Source organism: Anas acuta, chromosome 1 (assembly GCF_963932015.1).
Source record: "Anas acuta chromosome 1, bAnaAcu1.1, whole genome shotgun sequence".
NCBI lineage: Eukaryota > Metazoa > Chordata > Aves > Anseriformes > Anatidae > Anas > Anas acuta.
Window position 1 is genome coordinate 95,499,641 of NC_088979.1, and position 23,270 is coordinate 95,522,910.

General features: G+C 39.1%; 1 protein-coding gene across 1 annotated transcript; it reads right to left on the reverse strand.

Moving 5' to 3' along the window:
- Positions 1–726: 726 nt before the first annotated feature.
- IFNAR1 (interferon alpha and beta receptor subunit 1) lies at positions 727–22,696 on the reverse strand. Its single transcript, XM_068689050.1, has 11 exons — positions 22,497–22,696; positions 14,651–14,771; positions 12,990–13,183; positions 12,243–12,400; positions 11,357–11,498; positions 10,288–10,402; positions 9,265–9,467; positions 7,983–8,137; positions 7,044–7,197; positions 4,726–4,880; positions 727–2,310 (listed from the first exon to the last, which is right to left on the reverse strand). The coding sequence occupies exons 1-11, from the start codon at positions 22,579–22,581 to the stop codon at positions 2,086–2,088; spliced, it is 1,707 nt and encodes a 568-aa protein (XP_068545151.1). The 5' UTR covers positions 22,582–22,696; the 3' UTR covers positions 727–2,085.
- Between the last annotated feature and the right edge of the window lie 574 nt (positions 22,697–23,270).

The window sequence follows — 23,270 nt, forward strand, 5'->3', positions numbered from 1 at the left end:
AGAGTGCTGAATCTTGGAGGCAAACAATGCCTGGTGGCACTGGAAGCAGTTCACAACTATCAAAACAACACTCTGCAGTTGGTTACTGGAACATCAGATAAAGCATTTCCCTCAAAGGAGCAGGGAGGGGAAAAAAAAAAAAAAAATCAGAAAAAAACGTTTAGAATAGCTTTACTTTTGAAAAATCCCCCAAAGAAGGTATTTCCTCAAGCTCTAGCGTAGACATATATCACAATTAAGAAAAACAATCTGAAATTGGGGTTGTCCAGGGTGTGTGTGCGTGTTCAAATGTGGGAAGCCCAGCTACAATATAAAGCAGTAAGAGGAACAGCTGCATAAACAAGTTGCCTTCTCACAGTGGAACAGCAAACTTGTTTCAAAGCAAAACTACCTTGAGTAGACTGCACAAATAGACAACTTCATACTGTCTTTCATCTAATATTTCACAACAATCCACAGACTGGAGCTTTTTACCAAGCCCCCGATGACTGGGGTGCTCACATGCTGTCGATTTAAACCCCGATTCAGAAAATGAATTAGCATTCCTTTCTGACTGGCCTAGTGCACACAACATTCCCACCTAAGCTCTAATCAAGTTTATATATGATATTCTTCACATAGTACTTTTTAGGAAGGACAATAACTGGGAATGGGAATTTCTATGTGATGTAGCCGAAATCTCAATATTTTGAAAATATATGGAGCCAAGAAAAGCTTAAGAAAGTGTTTAAAGAAGTAAATGTGCAAAATTTATTATGTTCTTCCATGAACACAGTAACAAAGTTTATAAAATTAGGTCACTTTTGAAAGTAAACATTTGAACACCAACAGTTACACGTTAGACAACAAGCAACATAAAAACAATTTACTCTAAATCAATTTCTTCATAAGAAATGAACTATTTTAAAAATCAGTTCAAAAGAAAAGTGGCACACCAAGTAAAACAACATTGCAGCATCTTTTTATTTTGTACAAGGAAATGTTTGTTGATACAATGAGACCGAGTTGAAAAAAAAAACAAAACTTTGAATGACAAGCGTCCTCACCATGCTGTTAGAAGACATTTCCTAAATTCAGGTTGGACAATTCTAATTACAGAAATAAGTTCCTTTGTTAAAGGAGATTCACATTGGCAAATCTAATTCAAATAGAAGTGTTTTATGCTTCTGTTTGTCTAGCCATGAGAGAGAAGAAAAAAGAATATTCTTCTTAATGTGCCTTATCATTAAAGCATTTTTCAAAGTATTATTTAAAGTATTCATTAGTTTCTTCCTGCAGCGTATATCTGGCTTGGACGCTTGTCATCCAAAATGCAGAACAATACAGTTTGACTATACATCTATTTACAAAGAGCTTCCACTGTGAAATTTCTCTTTCCAGTGGAGTAAGCCTCTTTCCTAACTCTTCTCTTCCCCAAACTTGCCCAGGTTACCAAGTGCTGTAGGAGAAGAGCACCCTGATGCAGGGACACAGCTTCATGAACACAAAGGCAGGCATCGGAAGTATCTGATAGCCGTGGCCACGAAAGTTTACACGGATGCTCAGAGGAGCTGCCTCACTGAGACTGGTTTCTCTGCATCCTTCGCTCTGGACCTGCTGAACCAAAAACCACTGCCCCCAAAGGGCTGGAAGAGAACATCACATTTCTTACAATTGTATCTGGCATCAGTTTTCTTCTGCCTGTGTAAACACTAGGACTCAATACTGTAATTTAAGTATTCTTTCAAAGTACACACTGGCACTCAAAACCTGCTTGTGGAACACAGCAGGCTTTCACTGAGGTTATTAGGTTCAAGTATATGAAGTGGACAGATTTGTTCCTCTTTATTCAGGTGGTATTCCTTTTATCACAGGATGAATATTCAGTCAAAATGGCGTAAGATAACAGAAGTCAAATGTGTTTTAACTTCAGTCAGCTTGCAGCAGAGAATGTGACTTTCCACTAATCCAGTGGAGATTTGGAAACTTCAGCACAAATATCCCAAAGCCATACCGTCTTCATTAGTCCAAGACTTTCATAATAAAAAAAAGTTTAAGTGTTTATTACACTACTAGTCCCACATTTCAATTTTACTTCCTTAAAAGTTATATTATTTCCTTTTCTAGCATTCCTTCTGACCCTTTGCTCCCTGAGGTATCATCATCATTAGAGTAATTCCCTGAATCTCGACTGCTCTGTTTAGAGTGTTTGTAGTCTTTGAAATCATTTTGATTTACTTCTTCTATGATGCTTTCAATGACATAACAACTTTCTATTGGTTCTTCCACAGTGGGCAGATATGGGCTGCCAAAGAGCTGTTCTCCAAATCCCTGCAAAAAGAGAAGAGAGATGAATATTCATGCCTAACACCTAAATAATGACTCAATTTAACACCATAGTTGTGCAAATCTAGTTTATCACATTCAATAGCATCATAAGGTTTTCTACCTATTATACGCTGTATAATAAATCACAAATGAAAAATGACAATGAAGTTTAGCTGCATTTATATAATCAAATACTGAAGAATGATTACAGTAAAAGAGTTGAGGTTAAGATGCTGTTTGCAGCTGCCAATCACCTATATAATTGCAATATTTCTTTGACTCTAGCCTTATGAGGAAATAAAGGAAAACCCTAATTCAGAACATTTTCAGAGATCGTGTCATAGCATGTGGATGACAGATGTGTGTTTGCAAAGCCTACGAGTGATTATTAGTTATTAAGCAAAGTTTGAATGAAGAAAGAGAAAGCAAGCTGCAGCAGCATGATACCAAGCCCTTATACAGCTCTCAACAGCATGCTGCCGTCCTTCCTACGTGCCTTAAAACTAAAAAGCAGTTGTTTAAATCAAACCCATTAGAAAAGTTCTCAGTCAAATATACATCATATCAACCATGTTACCGGCATTCTACCAAACAGAAGAGCTAAAATGTTGCCTTACAAACTAATCAAATTCAGATTTGCCCTTGGAAATTATGAGACTGGTTTGCAATTTTAACTTTTACTCAGAAAGCTCTGTACGCTACATATCCTAAGAGCATCAGTGAGAGGGAGAAACACATTAGGAAGGCCACACAATGCTCAGGTCTACGTTTTGGGAGACACTGAAGAAAGCACGGTGATGAGCAGCTCTTGCTGCATTTCAGAACATACCCGCATTGACACGCTGCTCTGTTCATTCCAGAAGGGGATCACTGAGTACTATGCCAAGCAAAGCCAGAAGTTGCACAACATCTGCCTTTGAGACTTGAATCATCTAGATTGCTAGGTCAGGGGATGGTAGAAGTGTTTGCAAAGATTGGACTTTCATTTTCATGTCCTGAATTTTAAAGAACAGGCAATAATGACTGTTCTTTGACCACATGGATTCTCAGACCACAAAAGTACATGGAGGACACATCAGAAAAGCAACGTGGCTTTCACAGAATACAAGAGGCTGGAAGAACACTCCCAACTCTTTACAGCTTCTTGAGACAGAGATGGTTTCTGTTTGTTTTAGTGACGTTTCATGCAATTCTCTTCCATGAACATGCCCATGACCCATATAACTGTTCCCATATCCACAAAGGCTGTCCACATAGGAGATCTGCATGTCCCCCTGCCTGAAGATACTTTTGTTTTGAACCTGACTCTATTGATCACTAATAATGAAAGAGCCAGAAAATTACTTATCAACCCCTATTCATAGAATCTTAGAACTGTTTGGGCTGGAACGGACCTTTAAAAATCATCTAGTCCACCCTTCCTGTCAAGGGCAGGGACACCTCCCACTGGATCAGGTTGCCCAAAGCCCCATCCAGCCTGGCCTTGAACACTTTGAGGGATGGGGCATCCACAGCTTCTCTGGGCAACCTGTGCCAGTGCTTCACTGCCCTCATCATAAAAATTTCTTCCCAGTGTAAATCTATCCCCTTTCAGTTTAAAACCACTGCCCCTTGTCCTGTCACTACAAACCTTGGTAAAAAGTTTTTCTCAACTCTCTCAGCGTCTCTTCACAAGAGAGGTGCTCCAGCCTTCCCATCACTTTCAGGGCCCTCCTCTGGACCCACTCTCACAGGTCCACGTCCTTGTGGTACTGAAGCTCCAGACCTGGGTGCAGTGCTCCAGGTGGGGTCCCATGAGAGCAATGCAGAGAGGATGAATCCCCTCCATCCACTGACTGGCCACACTTCTTTTTAAGCAGCCCAGGATTTTAAGCTTGGCTTTCTGGGCTGCAAGTGCAAATTGCCAGCTCATACCCAGTTTTTCCACCCAGCTGTATCCCCATGTCCTTAGCCCTGCTTTGCAGGGCTGCAGTCAATCAATTCCCCTCTCCAGGCTACTCATGCTTGCCTTCCAAGGAAACCTTCAGAGAAACTGAGGTCTAATGCAACGATGGAGAAAGACAATCCAGAAGCAATAAAAATCAAGTGCTATGCAGCAAGAAAATAATAGCAAGCTCTTAATTGAAAGGAAGCAAGTAAGACACAGTACTCATTTTATGCCATGAACCAACAGGGAGAAGGCAAAAAAGGCTAGGGCCAGATAACATGGTGGGAAAACTATTCTGGTCTCAAATTGCAGGGCAAAAGTACATACACATACGGAGTAAATACATGCACTGGAATAAAAAAAGTTAGCAACTCTTCTGTGCAAATAAACAATTAAAATGTTCACTAACTGAAACTTTTTCTATAACATTTTACACTTCTTTCTTAAAAGTATGTCTGCTTAATGAATGAGAAAAATCAATCTTGTCTCACCTCTATGTTCAGAGGAGGCGTGCATGATGGAAAGAACACATACTTGATTTTATTATAGGCTTGATACAGGAAAAAAATGATCAGTACAGCCACAACCAAGACAGCAAACAGGGCACTTACAAACGTTGCTAAAATGATCAGAGGTAACATTTTATCTAAAAAAGTGGATGTGAAAAAAAAAAGCAAAAACAAACATTCAGTCTAGGTATTCATAAACCACACAGATTAAAACAGATAACCCCCCTCCCCTAAATCTGCTGCAGTATTTATCACAACATTTCACATTCCTTCACTGCTATACCCAGGCACGAAGGTCATTAGGAAATGAATGCAATTCTATATCTCACATAATTTTATTAAAAGCACAACCTAAGAGATTTATCAAACAAGAACACGTACATTTGCATATAGGATCAGAACCAAGATCTGATTATTCCCTCCCTCTTTGACAACAGGACAGAAAGGCTGTGCAGACAGTTACCCTGAAGCACCTGATATATGTAAATCTATTACCACCCTATTGCTTGTGTGCAGGTTCTAGCCTCAAAGAATATAACATGTGACTGACAGAGATACAGGGGTTAGAATTCCCATAGCTCATGGAAAGAGAATGGGCAATTAAAACTGTGAAGTTGGCCCTCCTTTCCTTAGCCAGGAAATGACCAGACTGGCCAGACTTGCAGGGTCTTCAGGGGCACAAAAACACTCCAATTGTTTCTTGGACAGGAAAGGAACTCCAGCGCTAAGATTCAGATGACTACAGCCCAGCCAGGAGGGAGAAAAAGGATCCTCTACCAAGCAACTCATCTACATGTATTCCGCTTCGATGCTTACATAGGAAGAAATCAATCCCAAGGACGTTCCAACTATTTTCTACACCAGTAGTCTAGACAGTAGCTCAGCACAAGTTTCTATGCTGTCAGTATAGAAAGGTGAGATGAATTTCACCTCAGTGCTCAAACACAGTCCTGTATTGCTGTGTCAGCCCAGGAACTATGGAAAGCCTTCTAACAGGCTAGGCTCAGTTCTAAGATTTAAGGTTAGGACCTTGGGGATGAAGTATACAAAGGCAGAATCCATCTTTTGATAGCAGAGTATTCTCGTCAAAGGAACCCTTTATCTGAATTGGTATAAGCTAGTCCGTGTGTAAATTAAAGAGTTTTGCAAGCTTCCTTCTCACTGTCTCTGTTCTAGTTGGCAACACACACTCTGGCTCAAACAAGCTGAAGGGAGCTTGAACACACTAAAATAGGAGATACCAGGAGGTGCTTTACAAATAAGCAAGAAGAGACAATCAGTTCTTTTCAATCTCTATTCCCTGTTAGTAAAAGTGATCAAAGGAAAAAAGAATACCACGCTGCAATATAAGAACATTGGGAAATACAGGGCATGATCTGTGAGACTGTCTCTCTCAGTAGAGAGTCTCGAATGTACTGCTTAGTGCTAAATAGAATACTTATAAAAGAAGGGGGAAGAGTAATACCTAACCAGCAAAATAGTCAAAGAATTTGCCTTGTGAAGCTTAAAAAATAAGATTTAATTCTTCTTAGGCTTGATAAAGACAAAAACCCAAGGACTACAAATACTAATAAAACACAGGAGCTTATGATGTGAGAAAGTAATAACACAATTATTAAACTTTCTTAGCTTTAAGTCAGTTTGGATATTTATTAATTTTTCTAGTGTTAAAGGCTCTTAATGGAAAATAACTGGCCAAATTAAATTCAACAGATTATCATACCCTAGTGTTTGGAGTGAGTGTAATCCATCTTCAAACCCCTTTTCATTTTGCAGAAATGCTTTTATCTATGACAACTCAGTGTCTTTATCTATAATTTGTCCCCTCACACTTCAGCACAGGATTCTTTTTTATTCAATTAATTCATAGAATAATTAAGACAATTTCAAGAATAAAGTATTCTTGAAAAATGTAGTATTCAGTGATCTCCCTTCTAAACATATATAGGAAGTGACTGAAATTAAAGCTTGCCTATTAACAAGTCATTGTACTGGATGAAGTTTAATTTGCAATTGTTATAGTTATTAATGTGAGAATTTCTAAACTGAGGTATGTTGTGGAATAACAAATGCAATTTTGTTCAGGTCAGACCAGAAGCCACATTAGCATAGCTAATGGGAGAGAACACAGAGCAGCAGAGTGACAAACTGCTGATATGATCTCTGGTCAAATGGGTGCTACCTTGGTAAGGCCATTAAGTCACATTGCAAATATTTCCTACTTAATGAGACCTGCAAAGGCTTACGAACTGTTAACAATTTTGATTCCACGGGCATAACAAGTCCCAAACAATTCCTACCTGGAGGTGTTTTGATGCATTCCTCATTGCTGAAGGGACTGGTTTTGTTGTAAGCTTCTGACAATGCTTTTACTTTTACACAGTACTGTGTTGAAGGTGTTAGATCAGAGAGTGTCGCTATTGTCTGTTTTATCTCTTTCACTCTTTTTTCCTCCTGAAAAAGAGAATTTGGAGGAGTAAGACACACAAACATTACAGGTGCCGCTCAAATAGAACAGAGTTCTGGTTTCTGCTCAAGAAGTTGGACACCCTTTTGCATTTGGATTGAATAAAATAGAAGAAACTAATAAACTCTAAAGCAAGAATAGTCAGCAAACATTTATTGACAAAAGCAAACTATTTTTACCAGACTGAAATTTTACAGCTTAGAAGTGATATGTTGTGTGCAAAATTTAAATTCTTCCAGCTGCAGTTTTTCCTGTCTTGTTCTGCAAGTCTACAGATACACGTTTACTGGTTATTGTAACAATGTTTTGCTATAAGAAACATTTAAAGAATATAGAAAGATGTATTAAACCTGGAGCTAAAAGCATGCAAGACTTCATTGTTTTCTGATACGTATGGCAATAATACTGCAAATACAGTGAGAAAAGAATTTAAGGGACAGAAAGCTATGTTAAGACAACACACAAGCCACACTGAAAGACACCTCTATTAAAAAAAATGAGTCTTCTGGCAGCTTTATAAAACTCCATGTAATTCTATAGAATCATTGCACATGCGGCTATGTGAATGAAGAAAATTATGAAAATCTCCTCAATTTGTAACGAAAATAGTCTTAGCTAATTTTTTATAGACTCTTTCAGAAAAATAAACTGTATGATTGATACACTGTACATGTACCTTTTCTGAAAATAAGCTTCTTGAGGAGAACTTAAATGTAGTACTTATATCATAACAAATTTCATATGCTGTTTTAAGTACTTAATGAGTTCATACCTCATTATCTGATGAATTCTTCCAATACACAATCCGGTAAGAAAAGTAATAATGCTTCCTCATGACTTTTTCTTTTTCTCCTCCTGGAGGAGAAATCTGGACATGCAGCAAAACATCACTGATGTCCAGTCTTATACCAGGAGGGCCAAATTCATCTAAAGACACACAAAAAAAAGTCAAAACCAAGACATATACAAATAAACATACTGACTGAAATATTGCAGTTTAAACCTGTGACTTTTTAAAAACCACGTATTTAAAAAACTGACTTGACTAACAACTATATTTAGAAGCAGGTCCTGTGAAATATTTCAGTTATTTTCTCTTTGAAAGTTCATACTTTGTTTTTGCAAGCTTCAGTGACACGAAATAAGCAGGCAATAGGATTCACTCCATGCCAATCAAAGCACTTATAGCCTCTTCCACTTACTTTGAGTTAAAATTGAGATGCTTTTAAGTGTTTGGTTTCATCTGTATAATTGTCACTTATTTAATTACAAAAAGCTTTGAGAAGGGTAACCTGACCTACAGAATAGCTACTGATTCTACCTTCAATATGGAAGGAAATGGAATATTACACTCGACATGTCAAACATTTCTTCACCTCAATAATTGATAGCTTTTTGTGAAGTCAAATATTTTAGTAAGCTCACATTTCTAGCAAAACATAAAATATGCAAAACAGATTACAAACGCTGTAATTTCACATTGGAAAGCATTACATATTTTGACTTGGATGTCATAATGATTTAAGACATTGCTTTTTCATTAAGTTCTTCAGAGTTGAACCTCAGTTTTTGTGTAATACTGCTTCAGCACAAAATTCGGGAGGACAGGAATAGAGAGCAAGGAGGAGATGAGGGCAGATGCACGAGGAAACAGAGGTGCTGGTTTCCAACCTTATCTGTCTTTGAGACCAATTCTCGGTATCTCAGAAAAATAACACCAATGGCAGAAGTCAGATAAGGAATATTTGCAGTATAATCTCACAAGATTATTTATGCAATAGACGAGATTATAAAATGCCATATAATGCTTTGAGTTTCAATTTTGTAAGACAAGTGATATGATTTTAAATATAGAGATATAAAACAACTGTGCTGAGTAGAGAAGACCAAGGAAAAACTTCAGTGTAACTTGAAGAGGCCAGGGCTCCCAGCAGAGTTTCTGTAGGGGAACTATGTATTCGGTTCCATTAATCCAGGAAGTGTCTTTGTGCAAATACCAGCATTAAGTTCAAGTTGGTTAGGAAATGAAAATATTTAAGAAAACATCTCCTTACTTGTACTTAGAGGATCTATTTTTACTTCTTTAGACAAGCACGATTTATTATATTCACTCATGGCCTGCACGCGGAGATAATAAAATGCAGAAATAACGGTGATGATAGACGTGAAATTGCATTTTGTGTTTGTGATGTTTTCACATCTGGGTACACTGAGCCACTTCACAGAGTGATCACCAGGAAGTGTCTTAAGAAAACCACTGCAAGAGATATTATAATGTTTTTATACAGGGTCCACAGATTCCAAAGCAGCACATTCACATTTAGAATACTACATACAAAAAATTAAGAGGCCTATTCTTGCAAAAGTAAACCATCTATTTTCCATTAATTACTGAAACAATGAAGCCAATTGGATCAGGAAATACAAACCAGTGTCTGAATCAATCCTAACTAGAAAAGAAAATTGCATTTGATTTTAAAGTTTTAAAAATTCAAACTAAGATTTTTCAAACAGCTCTATTAAGTTGATTATTTTTTATGTCATGCTAAGGGAATTCCAGAAAAATGCTACTTGTTATGAGGTATCTCTCATCATTTAGATGCTGGTCACAATAATTGTGCTACAACTAGACATGAAGATATAGATTTATAGACAAGCCGATTTTCTTTTTAATGTTGGAATCAGACCAGAAATAATCAACTATGTTGACAATTGAAACCTTGAAAAACAGCATTTTGCTGTTTCTAGTTATCTAATTTCTTCAAATTAGAAGACACAAAGAAACGCAAACTTCATATTTTATAATTCTACTTAGCTTGTATATAGTCCATTCCATGAAGTATTTAACACCCTTAAAATAAGCCTAGTATTCTGACATTATACAATATGATGTTATTTGCAATCCTTTCAAAGCCATGCTAAGACCAGATGATTTATCCACTGTTATACTGCATATCTTAAGCCATGCTTGTGAAGTATTTCAATTTAGCTTCCAGTAAGTGTTTGCAAAATACAATAGATAACATTTAGAACTACATAATTAGTTTATACAGAGATACAGAAACTGTTTAACTCACAGGAGATACTGTACGGTATAGTTCACATGTTGTTTATATGGATTATTCCAATGCAGATGAAATTGCATGTTCAAAGCAAAAACTTTCAGATTTGCTGGACAAAATAAATCATTTACTGCATAAAATGGAAAAAAAAAAAAAAGAAATGAAATCCAGAGTTACTAAAAAGCCTTACAGCAATTTCTCACTGAGTGTTCAGTTCAGCAATTTCACACTGGCCAGTTATCACATAAATGATAGCACAAATACAGTAAGAAAAAAAATCAAAATTGCCTGTTTTCATTATAAAGATGGCAAATTAATACACTGTGTATATCACGGAATTTAAGTCTTTAATATTACAAGCACCAGTTAAAAAGCAGTGTGGGTAAAATTAAGTACAGATGCATTGAGATTAGTGTAAACAAAATGGTCCAGCGATGACTTGCCTAGAAAATTGTGTAAAATACATACAAGCAAGCATGAAGTAGTTTTTATGTACCATCCAATCTAGCATTTGACTTTCTCAATTCCCACACTATATTTTCCCCTAAAATAAATATTTAAAAATACTTAGACACTTGAACAACGTGAAAAAGAATTTAAATTCAGACAGGTAAAACAAGACATTAGTTGTAAGCAAGACTGCCACCTAGCCATTCTTCAGAATCTGCAAGAATAAAGTCACCAAGGCTTGCATGAAAGAGGTTTTCTTAAGCTTGGCTCAAGTTTGTGTATGTTCATTTACTGCCAAATATACAAGAGTCTTTTGTTCTGCCTACACACACTTCCTTCTGATTTAAAGCGAAGGATATCCGGTTTTCCAATATAGAGAAAGTAGTTTTTGCATTACAAATTAATGGACAGAATTTGCCTCAGTGAAAGCCTTTTTGTACTGTTAAAACTATAGTAGTGATAGGTGACATTATATTGATTTAAAACAGAAAAACTAAGTAGTTGTCAAGATTGCTTTTATACCAAAAGAAGTAGGAACCTGGCATCTCTGTGCATTTTTGTTGTGTTAAAACAATATACTTTCCAAAAGTTTAAATAAATAATCAATTTAAAATTAAATAGTTTCACGTGATACCTTTACGGGTAGTTTTTACACAATGAATGGGACTGAATAAGCCTTCTTGAAAGAAAAGAGTTGCTTGAACTTTTAAACAATAGGTTGTCTCAGGTGCAAGATCACTGATGGTATCCACAGGAAAAATATTTTGACTTCTGACCTGTCAGAAAGAATTGTGGACAGCCTATGAGCAGCATCTTCCAGATTAGCTGATTTTTAAAGGATCTTTTCCTCCAGGTTTCAACCCATTTATATAATATTATTTATATTATATAAATATACCCCCCCCAAAAAAAAAAACAACTAAAGTAGGGAACAAAGGATAGTATATGGGCTGATTTGTGCTAAAGGGAAGTTTCAAACTTAGCCATGAGACTGAGATACTCCTTTACACATGAAACTGGGTGTCCAGTTGTAGGGTTGCAGCACTGCTGTACATAAAGCAGAACTTACCACACATTCAGATGCATACTCTGAAGACAAAATAGTGCATTTGTATTTCTCAATGCATTGAGAATTTACAATTCTAGAATTTACAAATTCTAAAAATTCTGTAAGAATTCTAAAAAAAACCCTGTAAATTCTCAATTCTAGAATTTACAATTCTAAGACCTCATAAGAATCCTTAAACTCTCCTGACATACAATATGAAAACAAAGAACTTCATGACACAGAACTGCGCTATGACAGTCAAGCTCCACATATCTACACCCCATTGTAAATGCTTCTTCCCACTACCCTGAACTCTTTCCCTTCCCTGTTGTTCTTAGCTGATGTGCATAGCAACAATTACACTGAGTTACAGAATTAAACAGTTACGTAGTTAAACAGTTCAATTTTAGATCATTAAGCAATTGAAGTACATCTCTGGCAGTTGAGATCAAAAATCAAAATGTAACCATACCTCTGCATCAGATGAATTTTCCCAGATAACCAGATTATATTTAAAACTCGACAGAGTCACCCACATTTTTTGGACCTGATTTGGTTCTGCATGAGAAACTTGGATTTTAATGGCACCATTTATGGACTGCAAATGTACTTCTGGGGGACCAATCTGAGCTGAAAATATGAAAGAAAAAGAAGTCAGCAAGAATGCTTAAAGAAAAACTACCCAAAAAGTAACTTACATTAATAAACCCACAGTAATGGCATATCGTATTTTATTTTGGCTTGGACAGGTACACCCTTTGCTGGGTAAAAAAAACAACAGGTGGATGACTGAGCCCAGAGAGTATTGGTGAATAGAGTTTAATGACAGATCCTGCACTTTGGCCAATCCAACTCAACTAACACAACAGAGGGAAGGCAACTGTATCATCCTATACCATAATGAAAACTCAGGAGGTCGGTAGAAGACTTCCAGAGAAGTCTACTATATGGAGATTTTTTTTTTTTTAAAAAAAGAAGTCTAGAAAAGTAGCCATAGAGAACTCTGTCACAAGAACAGCATCACTTTCAATACTTTTTCCTTTCCAGAAAGGAAAGAATAATAGCATTCTATCAGCTGCAAATACCTTGTATTACTTTAAGATTGAGAAAGTGACTAGTTCACATTATGAGCAATGGAAACCACATGCATTTTTTCCACAGTAATGTGAAAAAGGACATGTAACTAAAAAAAATGTTGCAGTAAAAATGGAGCTCATACCTATAAAATATGGAATCATTTCAAAAACACTAGACCATGGTGATTTGTCTTCCTTTCGCTCAGCCCTTACGCGCACAAGATGCCTATCATTGTATTCAGTTATCGCTGAAGAAAAGTCACATTCTGTGTCAGTGACATTTTGACAACCAGGCAACTCCTTCCATTCCGTTTCACTTGTCTGAGGATCACCAAACCTGCAAGGTGAGTTAAAAATATCACACACACAAGAACAACTTACAATACAATCTAAGTCATCAGTTCCTCCTAAGTCATCATTTTCTTCTTAATGCTAGTAAGTGTCAGGTTGCTTAGCATTTAACACCAATTACACTGGTGTTAGGGATCTCTATTTCATCAGCCTTGAGTTTATATTACCATTTATTAATTAAATTAGTTTATCCTTATTACTCAAGGGTATCAGAATTTGTAGACCGGTAGTTAACATTTGCTTTATTCACTGTGTAAACACAGCGTCTAAAAACAGTATCAAACAATTGTCAAAATTTAAAATTATACCTTTAATACATTACCCTAGTTTGGTAAGGATTTTATAAAATCGTTGGAAGAAATTTAAAAGTCTTAATGGCAATAAATGCTTAAGAAAACATAAAAGAACCAAAGAAAATAATTCTAATGTAAGCAAGGGGTGTAGGTTAGGGGAAAAAGAAAAAGCAGAAAAATGGAGTTTGACAATAAATGTTGGACAAAAAAGCTTTCCAGAAGCTTTATTTCTTGCAAGTTAACAGACAGCAATACCTGTTTTAGCAAATAGGAATTGCATACAATTATTACAAACAATCTCACCAAAAAAAAAAAAAAGCATAGACTTGAAGTAGCAATTGTTTGTCCTCAACACTTACCTTACAGATTTATTTTAAAACTTAAGTGGTTTGAATTTTCAACATATCTGTTTGCCATTTACATATTGAAAGATAGCTTTTTTAAATCCACAAAATTTTACATTAATAAATCCAAAAATAAAAGAACTTCTTAAGCTATTTTATCTTAGAAGTGTTATTAAATATTTGCCTGTCAGGATAGTACCACAAAATACCAAACACATATGTCTATGCTTATATAAGCATTCATAAGTATTGGTATATGAAAAAAAAAAACACACAAAGAAAACCAAGCTAACATTTAAGAACAAAAATTGATTTATCTAGTCGTTAAAATTTGCAGATGAGAAATCTAGATTCATAAAGACATTGACAGATTATTCAATATCTACACTGAAAATTCTCTTGAGATCTGTGCACGTGTGTGTGAGTGTCTTTTGACACAATCTAGCTCAAATAAAAAAAAAACAAAACAAAAGTAGAGTCATGAAATCTAAAAACTACACTTCCAAGTGTACCAGTTTATCTTCTCAGTACCTCAGTGATTCTTAGAGAATTATTACTAAATGTGGTCTGTATTTATAAAGCATCACCTCCAGTGAACAATCTAATTTTACGTATAAGATAGAAACATGAAGGACAATACTAGGATTCTGCTTCAGTTCAAGACTTAGTCTTCCTGCATCTACTTTCTGAATTTCAAAGTCTCTAGAAGTTTTAAATAGCGGCATCAAGAAGCATAGTCATAAATCAATAAATTAATTTCTCTTCTACACAAATTAGTGTCAGATACTTCTGGCTCTGAATAAAGCTACTACTTACCACTGATATTCAGCTGAAAATGTGACATCGGTATCATTCCCCGTGTAGTTCCACCTTAGAGTGAAGTTTGTATTTACAGCATAGACCTGAATATCCTGAGGACTCTTCAGATCAGTTTGGCCTATAAGAAAATAACAGACATATATAAGGACTGGGATAAATATTTTTTACATAAACTGAGAACCCACTTTTGTTAAAAAAAAAAAGTAGAGAGTTATGAAATATCAATAAACACTTCACCGAGTTAAAAAACAAACCAAAACGAAAACAAAACCCCACCACAACATGCTATGCAAATGACATTCAACATACAGCCTAGGAGCTGCGCATCAAGCAGCTTCTTCGCTCATCTGACCATACAAGCTCTCTCCTCCTTGTTTAAGGTCCTCCTCCCACTTCCCTTTTAAAAGCACGTACAGATGTAGCATTCAGCGCCTGTAGTTCATGGCCACAGGCTGATTATACGCAGTCGGAAGGCCTTTAACCAGCATTTTGTTGGCTGGATTCGACATCTGGATCTCAGCTGCAAACTGCTAGGGATTAACCCGCTGCTGTCATCTCACGCCTGTGGGACAGGTAGAGCTTTCCAGCCTCGTTTTATGTCGTGTATTACTGTCACAAATTCAGCGTACAGCCTTGAACGTAAATCCCATTCAGGATCTTGTACCTCACTCAGGGTAATCGTGTCTTTCCTCTTGCACATAAAAGACCTAAGGAGGGCAGGGTTCAAGTCTCAGGATGCAGATACGAATGACCAAAACATCAAGGGAAAGAGGAGACCTGACTTCTGAAAGGCAGACTGCCAACAAGAGGGAAGGACACATGCTGGAACCACCTGCAGGATGGCTCTCTCCTTTTTTTTTTTTTTTTTTTTTGAAAGGTGGAAAAATACAATGATTAATAAAGCCCTGTTTCATTACTGCCTTATAGTTACCATTAACTCTGAGACATGCAGAGCGCCCTAGGTGCTCTCCTTAGGGCACAATTCAGGACCAGTAATAATGCTGCAGGGGAAGGAATTATTCTGGTATTTAGGCAAACTGAACATTATCTGGCTACTTTCAAGGTATGTTTTCCTTTGACACCAGTCCATGGCACTACTTCAAAACAGTGAGGCTACAATGTTATAACAGGGACAACCTTTGGTCTGAAAGTTTTCTGGTAACACTATCCTAAACCAGACTCTGGCTTACAGAGCAGATGCAAGCAGGGTGGAAAAAAAAAAAAGTCATTCATACACTCAATCTCTGTGTAAATAATTATTGGTAAATTATCTTAATAGACGGTATGAGAGAAAAACATCTTTTGAGAGCATCATTTAACTGCCAAGGTCTGAACAGCTTCCAATAGCAGGCACAAAGCCAGTTTCTGTAGTTCTCCAGCAAAACGCACAAAAAAAAAAAACACAAAAAAAGAGCCTGCTGTGGCAGTGCTAAACAGAAGGCTTTACAGTAGGAGATGCCCGAGGTAGATTCTTTACACGGAGCCCTGAGCACACTGTAGAAGGCAGTGTTGGGTAACATCGTATTAGTTGAGACCCACCGTGCACCTCCAAGAGCTCCAGCACCAGTAAAAAAAAAGTTATGATGCGTTACGATAATTGGTTTCATTTTCAAATCCTTATCTTACATGTTGTACGCAGCTTTACAGTAAGAGTTATTAAAGCTTTTCCATTGGGGTCGGAGAGGAAAAAGGAAGTCTGGTAGCAGGATTGTTACGAGATTCTTGTTCTGAACAGTTACACTATTGCCCCAAGTTTTTGAAAGCTGATGTCAGACTTCAACGTTTTAAGCTAGGCAAGCTTTTTCTACAGCTAGTGAATACCACAGCCAATAATCATATCCTGTCTCTGGACACAAACAACACTGCAGAAGTGCAGCTCTGGGCTCTGACATTTGCTGTCACTTTTCCAAATGAATCTGTAAAATTTCATGGCACTTGGTATGAACTCAAGCACTCAAATTAAAATTGGGAAATGTCATGAAATACAGATTTCAGCTAATTATTTAAACCGATGTTTCAGAAGGTTTTTATTTGTCCCCTCCCACCCACCGAACCTCCCCCGAAAGGCTTCAGTCAGACAGCACTTACGAAGGCGTTGTAGGACTTTTCCATCCCGGGCATACCCCAGAAAAGGAGCCAATAGCATGACTCTGAAAACCACACGAAACCTTAGAGCCATCAATACACTACTTCACTCTTCTTGTAAAGCCATCGGTAAGAAAACTGCGTGCTTCTTTCTCCCCCTGTACCTTTGATTTTAACTACTAATTGTGGGGGGCACAGTGGAAGGCAGAAGGGAAGAGTTGTCGGAAGCTGCTACTTACAGTTCAGCGGGGTCGTGCCTGCACCCACACACTTGGCCTTTATAGAAATCTAAGTAGTATTTTTTTACTCTATCTAAACATGAAACATAAGAGCATCACACACGTTCAACAGTTTTGCAGAAGCTTAAAATCTGCCCCTATACTGAAAAGTAACAAAATCATCTCTTTCAATAGCAGCAAAATGGATAAGGAAGCTCACCAAGAAGAGGAGGTTAGTTTACTTATGAATATAACTTTTTCCCCCCCATAGGTTTTATTGCAAGATAAAGTGCAAATACTTTTCCAACCACAACACAGTGTTTTTTTGCAGTGAAGGCTGCTATCAGGAAAGCATAAAGCTTTTTGGGAAATGAACCGATAGCTACCACAAAAGGTGTCAAGCTACCAGCAACACTTCCCTTGTTCGGTGTGGGAATTGAGGCTTTCCGAGGCCTATCTGGACAAGGAAATTACTCCGAATTCTGCTGCAACCCTTTTTGATGGTTGGACAGTGAATTCAGAAGGTCCTTATCCCACGGCAATTTTAGTAACAGGCCCAGAAGGTTGTCACGAGTCTCAGATGTGACTGCCTCTTTTCTCAGAGAACTTCCTCTTGCCGGTTTGAACACCGTGCACTCCAGCCTGATGTTCACCCTTTCGCAATCCTCCTTACAAACTGCTGGAACCAGGCATCCAGAGCTGTCTTCCATGGCACACGACAGCCTTTAGAGACTGTTAATAAACAGAAACATGCCATTCAGAGACCTGTAAAACGACCTAAAAATCCATTACGGAGTTAGAAGTAACTCGTACCAGTTCCCCAAAGAAAATCAGACAGCTTTAATTTTTCAGAAAGCCGTTCAGTGGTGTTGAACATAACACTGCACAAGCATGAGCATTTGTGGTCAGTGCTCAGCAGTTTTCAAGAAGTGCAAGAGAGGGTGAAGAGGACAACCCCAGGTACGGAACAGCTCTGTCCCGATAGGGATCAGACACTCTTCGGCCTGCAAAGCAGCAGACTTCGCCATCCCTGCAATGCAAAGCTGGAAAGCACCAGCACCAGCAACTCCACTTTACTCAGGAGAATGAAAGTGCCGCTTCACTGAACGCTGGGGCTGTGGAATTCCCTCCTGCAATGCTGTCAGCACCGAGCTCTCGCCTGGTTCGTGAGCTGAGTCAAACAGAAAGTCTCGGCGCTACCGACTGCCGGAAGGTTGGGCCGTCAGCTGGCACCACGTGTTTGCTTTTGTTGTTTCCTGCTCCGCTTCTAGCTGCTGCAAGCGCCAGACTAGATGGCCTTTTGGCTTCATCTGATGTGAAATATGTATGAAAAAAAAAAACTAAAACACCACAACGCCTGCTGTAGATCTACCCTGAGCAGGATTAGGTACTTTCCTCCTTGCCCTGGCAGGAAAAACAGATTGTTGCTTTATAAAGACCTCCCAGTCCTCATAGACAACATGCATAACTCAAACAACCCTCACGAGGATATTAAATTTGATAATTTAAATACTTATTTATTGAATTATTCAGCTTTCATTTGTTCACTCCATCTTCTGTTGGAGATAAAAGGAGGGATACAATCAGAGATCTAACTTTAGATTTATACTCTAAGGAACCTCTTTGGTTGACTTTAATAAAAGGTAATGATAATCAAGTCACATTTTAACAGTTCCTAATCATTCCTTCATCCGATACAAGCACAGGAACTGAGCTGGAAGAAACCTTTCAACGTCACCTACAGCTCATGCTGGAGAAAGCTGGTGGCTGTTTTGTGTACATCGGAGGTTTATGTAGTGAAGCTTTGTGGCTGCCACCACTGCATCGCCTCTTTTTACAGGCCTCTGATCTCCTGAAATGTTTCCCTATCCCTGTCATTAGACATTACAGAAAGCTTTCTGTGAATTGGAAGTAAAAAAACTCCCAAATCAGATTTCTTAGTAGTTTCTGTTGGAGATCTTGATCTTTACAGACCAGACCAAGTTTCTGTATGACAAGGATGCTTGCTTAGCTGTCATTTATGGTCCTGCAAAACCAGGAGTGTAACATCAATCTCCTCTACACACATTTAGCTCATGTCTATGGATACTAAAGCACACTATTCTTTTATAATCTTATAGCGCATCTCTTTATTCTCTCTATGCATCAGACTCTTACGTATTTGAAGCTAGGTTAAACATGAATGACAAAGAGAAACCTAAATGACAGCTACGGTTCTTTTCATTTTACTTTTTCAGTCAAATTTCCTAGCTTTCCGAATGACTTTCATTCTTCTCTTCTGCGTTCTCTCCAAATGGCTGTGCTCCCCTGGAACACCGTAATTCAGAAAGTCACAACACTCTGGCAGAGATTTATAAACATAGCCCGGCTTACAAGAAACATGACCTAACCTTTCCATTCTAATTGACACGACTCTGCCCCAACACTTCTTGGGTTTTCTCCAGCACGGCAATTAAAATTCTAGACAAAAGCTCAAGGCACCGTAACACCACAGATCTTTATTTAATTATTTTTTTGGGGGGGGCAGTGGGGCTGTAGAACTGATATAACTGATATTTAGACCATCATTTGTCACCTTCTACTTGGCTAAGAACAAAGCCCCTGCACAAGTCCTTTCTCGGTGCCAGCAGGCCTTTTTCCGGGACCTTTCTCCAGCTTGTTGGGACACCGCTCAGTTCCACTCCGGCTGCTTCAAGCAATTGCAAGCTCCTCGCACTCAGCTGAAGGCAGTTTTAATAAGCTTATGCTGTTCTACCACAGACTTAGCAAGCATCCATGTAACGTGATGTTGACAGCAAACCGTAACGCGTCTTAACAAGGTGGAAAATCATACTGTAGTAGTTTAAGCATACTGGAGAAAATAATGTATGTTACGAGATCAGTACACGGTATAGATTCAAAAGCAATACTGAGCCAAAATTATATGCAATCAGAACCCTTCTATCCACACACCTTTCATTCTAAAATAGCAGAAATTCAGGTTGATTTAACGCTTGCTCTCGATAACACGTACATGGCTCGTTGCTCCACGCCCACCCCTTCACAAAGTAACCCCTACTTCCAGTGTTTTGTGTTTGCTTACCTAAACCAATCACCTACCCCCCAACAAACAATAATCCTAGAATGCAGGCGTAAGCTTGGTAATATTGCCTTCCCAGAGAGGTTTCATGGTTTTGCAAGAAACCAGGTATGCAAAGCAACATTTATTCCAGCATTACTGGGGCTCAGCTGACTGATTCAATCACAAAGACAAGAAGCACGCACCGCTGCCCAAGCTTCCAGTTCCTCATCAACCAAACCACTTTAAATCCCCATCTCGGGGACAATAAATCAAAAAAGCAACATCAAAAAAATACCCTTTAAAAGTCTACTAATTGTTTTTCCATGTATTTTAATTTTCTGGTGTTTCCCATGAATTATCCACATGAATACAGTAAGTACTGCCTTCTAGCTCATGGCTGATACAGATGAAGAGAGAGAATTTGTTGAAGATGGCAAGGCTCACAATCCACTGCTGTGATCTACAGATACTCCCATGGAGAGATTTACAATGTCAACAAATTTAGTTGCTTTTTCCTCAGGCAGCAAAAACCTATCTTATAAACTTACTGTGAACCTTTAAAACAGTTTCAAAACTAGAAGTTGTCAGATCAAAAGTTATTTAAAATAATACACCATTTCACTCAAAGGGAAGTGGGTTTTTTTTTGGTCTCCTATTTGAATTACAAAGAGAAGTACAGCATGAAAGTATACATATGATTACATCTCCTAAACAGTCCTTCACGACTGTTTTAATGCTGTATTCTAGCAGGCTTCACAACAGAGGAGATAAGAGATGAATTATTTTTCCTCTGAAAAAAAAAAACAAACAACCAAAAAAAAAAAAACAACACCCTGTTTAAGATGTAAAAATCATATCAAGCCTGTACTTAAACTGAAGTTTTTGAATAACTTCCCCAAGCCCAACAGTCTGACAAAGATAACCTTGACGTACAGTAGTTTAAGGCAAGATCTCAATGATAATCCTTCCACCGCTTAGTAAACACGTTTTAAAGTTGTGGAGAAAAATATTCAATTACCTTTCTTATACACACTCAAAAATATTTTGCCTGCATATATCAATTAAATGTAAGTTTTGATTCCAAATGGCACTTGATAGAAGACATTAAAAAAAGTAATAATCCTTTTCCATGTAGAATACCCTTATCTGTAAAGGATTTAACTTGAACGCATATTACAACTGTACCAGCTTACACAGGTATGCACGAAGTTACAATAAACCAGAAGGATTTCCAAGATTTCTGTAACCCATGTGTTTTAGATTTCTAGCATAATTTAAATAGTAGGAGTCACAGAAAAGCTCAGGTTTATCATGATAGAAACAGGGACTAGACAAGAGCGTCTAAGACTCACGTAGATAGTGAGCAACTAATCAGAATCAAACTTTGCATAACAAATCGAAAGGAAGACTCAAGTTCATCTCTAAAATCAAGATTTGTGGCTAGCTTATTTTACTAGTATACATTTAAAATTAATTCACGTTACTTCACATAAAGCATAACAACGCTGGTATTGAGGACAACATCATGAGACATTAGATTGACATGAAAAGAAGATATGAAAGGGAAAAAAAGCGTATAGCACAACTGTCTATCATCCTTCCCCTGCCGTACTTTAATAAAATAAAATAAACGTGAGTGCCTGACCACCCTCTCGGTGAAGAACCTTTTCCTAATATCCAACCCGAACCTCTCCTGACGAAAAGCCATTCAGCAAAAGAACAACAACAAAAAAAAATAGTCTATTACGCAAAAAAGATGGAAAATTTAGCTCAGCCTTTCAGCATGGGAAGGAAAGGAGGCCTCTAATGTGTGAGGATGAAAAAACATGTAAAGCCACAACCAAACACATGGCAAAGACGACCCAGCTGTGCAGACCCAGGGCTGTCCCCAGAGCTTTTAGGAGGGGGACCGCTGGTTTTGACAGGGCAGAAGGGGACAGGTCACTAACCGAACAGCTACCTCTGCGCCTCCAAGCGGTGTATGGCACGTTAATTATTTCCTGTGAGGCTTGCAGGCTAATGCAAGCAGACACAGATAGCACGGCGCTTCCAGTTCGGGGTCGGAATTTGGGGGCGATGCCCACAGAACGGAGCTACAAATCCAACGAGCGAAAGAAAACAACGCGCAGAGCTCCCAGGGCTGCTTCTCTGCCCAGGCCCTCCCAGTGTGGACCCCAAAATCCACCCTGTGCTTCTCTGGGTGTGCCAGACGCGAGGCACACAGCCCCACAGGGGGCACAGCGCTCAGGCGGCGCCCTCCAACACCCCCCTACTTCAACCCACCGCACTTCACAACGCCCAGCACCGGGGCAGGAAGGCAAATAACCTGCCTTGCCCGACACCCCTCTCTCAAAACAGCTGCCCAAACACCCATCACCACCGCGTCCCCCCCCAGCCCGGCTGCCACCGAGCCCGGCGGCGGCAGAGCCCCCCCCTCATGGCGGCCGCCGCCTGCCTCATGGCGGCGGCCGGGGCTGACCTGCGCAGCGGCGGGGGGCAGCGGCCAGCAGGCAGCACCACAGCGGCAGCAGCAGAGCCCGGGCCCGGCAGCCCGCTGCCTCCATCCCTCTCCGTTACCGGAAGGCTCCTGGGGCCGCGCATGCGGGCATAACGGGGCGGAGAGGGGCGGGGAGGAGGCTGGCGGCCGCGGGTGGCTCTCAGCCGGCGTTTGGGGGCTGGTGGTAAAGCTCCGATTCTTATCTGGGTACTGCAGCTGCTGCGTCAGCCTGATAAGGGTCCTGACCCTAATCTTTCACCTCGCTCTGCCCGTGTGGTGCGGAGGGTGTTATCCCAGCCCGGCCCCACAGGGTCGGTAGAGCCCTTCAGGCAGCTCGCAAGGGGGCTTTGGGCTCTCTTTAATCAGCAGTAACGGGGCTTTGGGGTGGGAGGCGTCCCTGCCCCTGGCAGGGGGCTGGAACTGTTTTTTAAGGTCCTTTCCAACCACTCTGTGGTAAGAATCAAGGCAGGGCACTTGGCTGGGAAGGGAGAAGTCTGACCCTGAGTGTGAGGATGTGATAGTGTCGAGTGCAGGCACTGCAGACCTGAGAGGAGCTTAGACCCAGCTTAGACCCAGCTCGTTGTTTTTGCAGATAAGAAGGTCACACAGACTTTCTTCTGCAGATAAGAAGGTCACCATCATTACAGAGATTCTCTTTTTCTGTTTCATGTTTTTTATGAGACTGCCCTGCTGCAGTGACTGGGGAGGCAGAAGCGAGGGTTTTCCTTTTAACTTCCTATACACCCAAAGCAACAA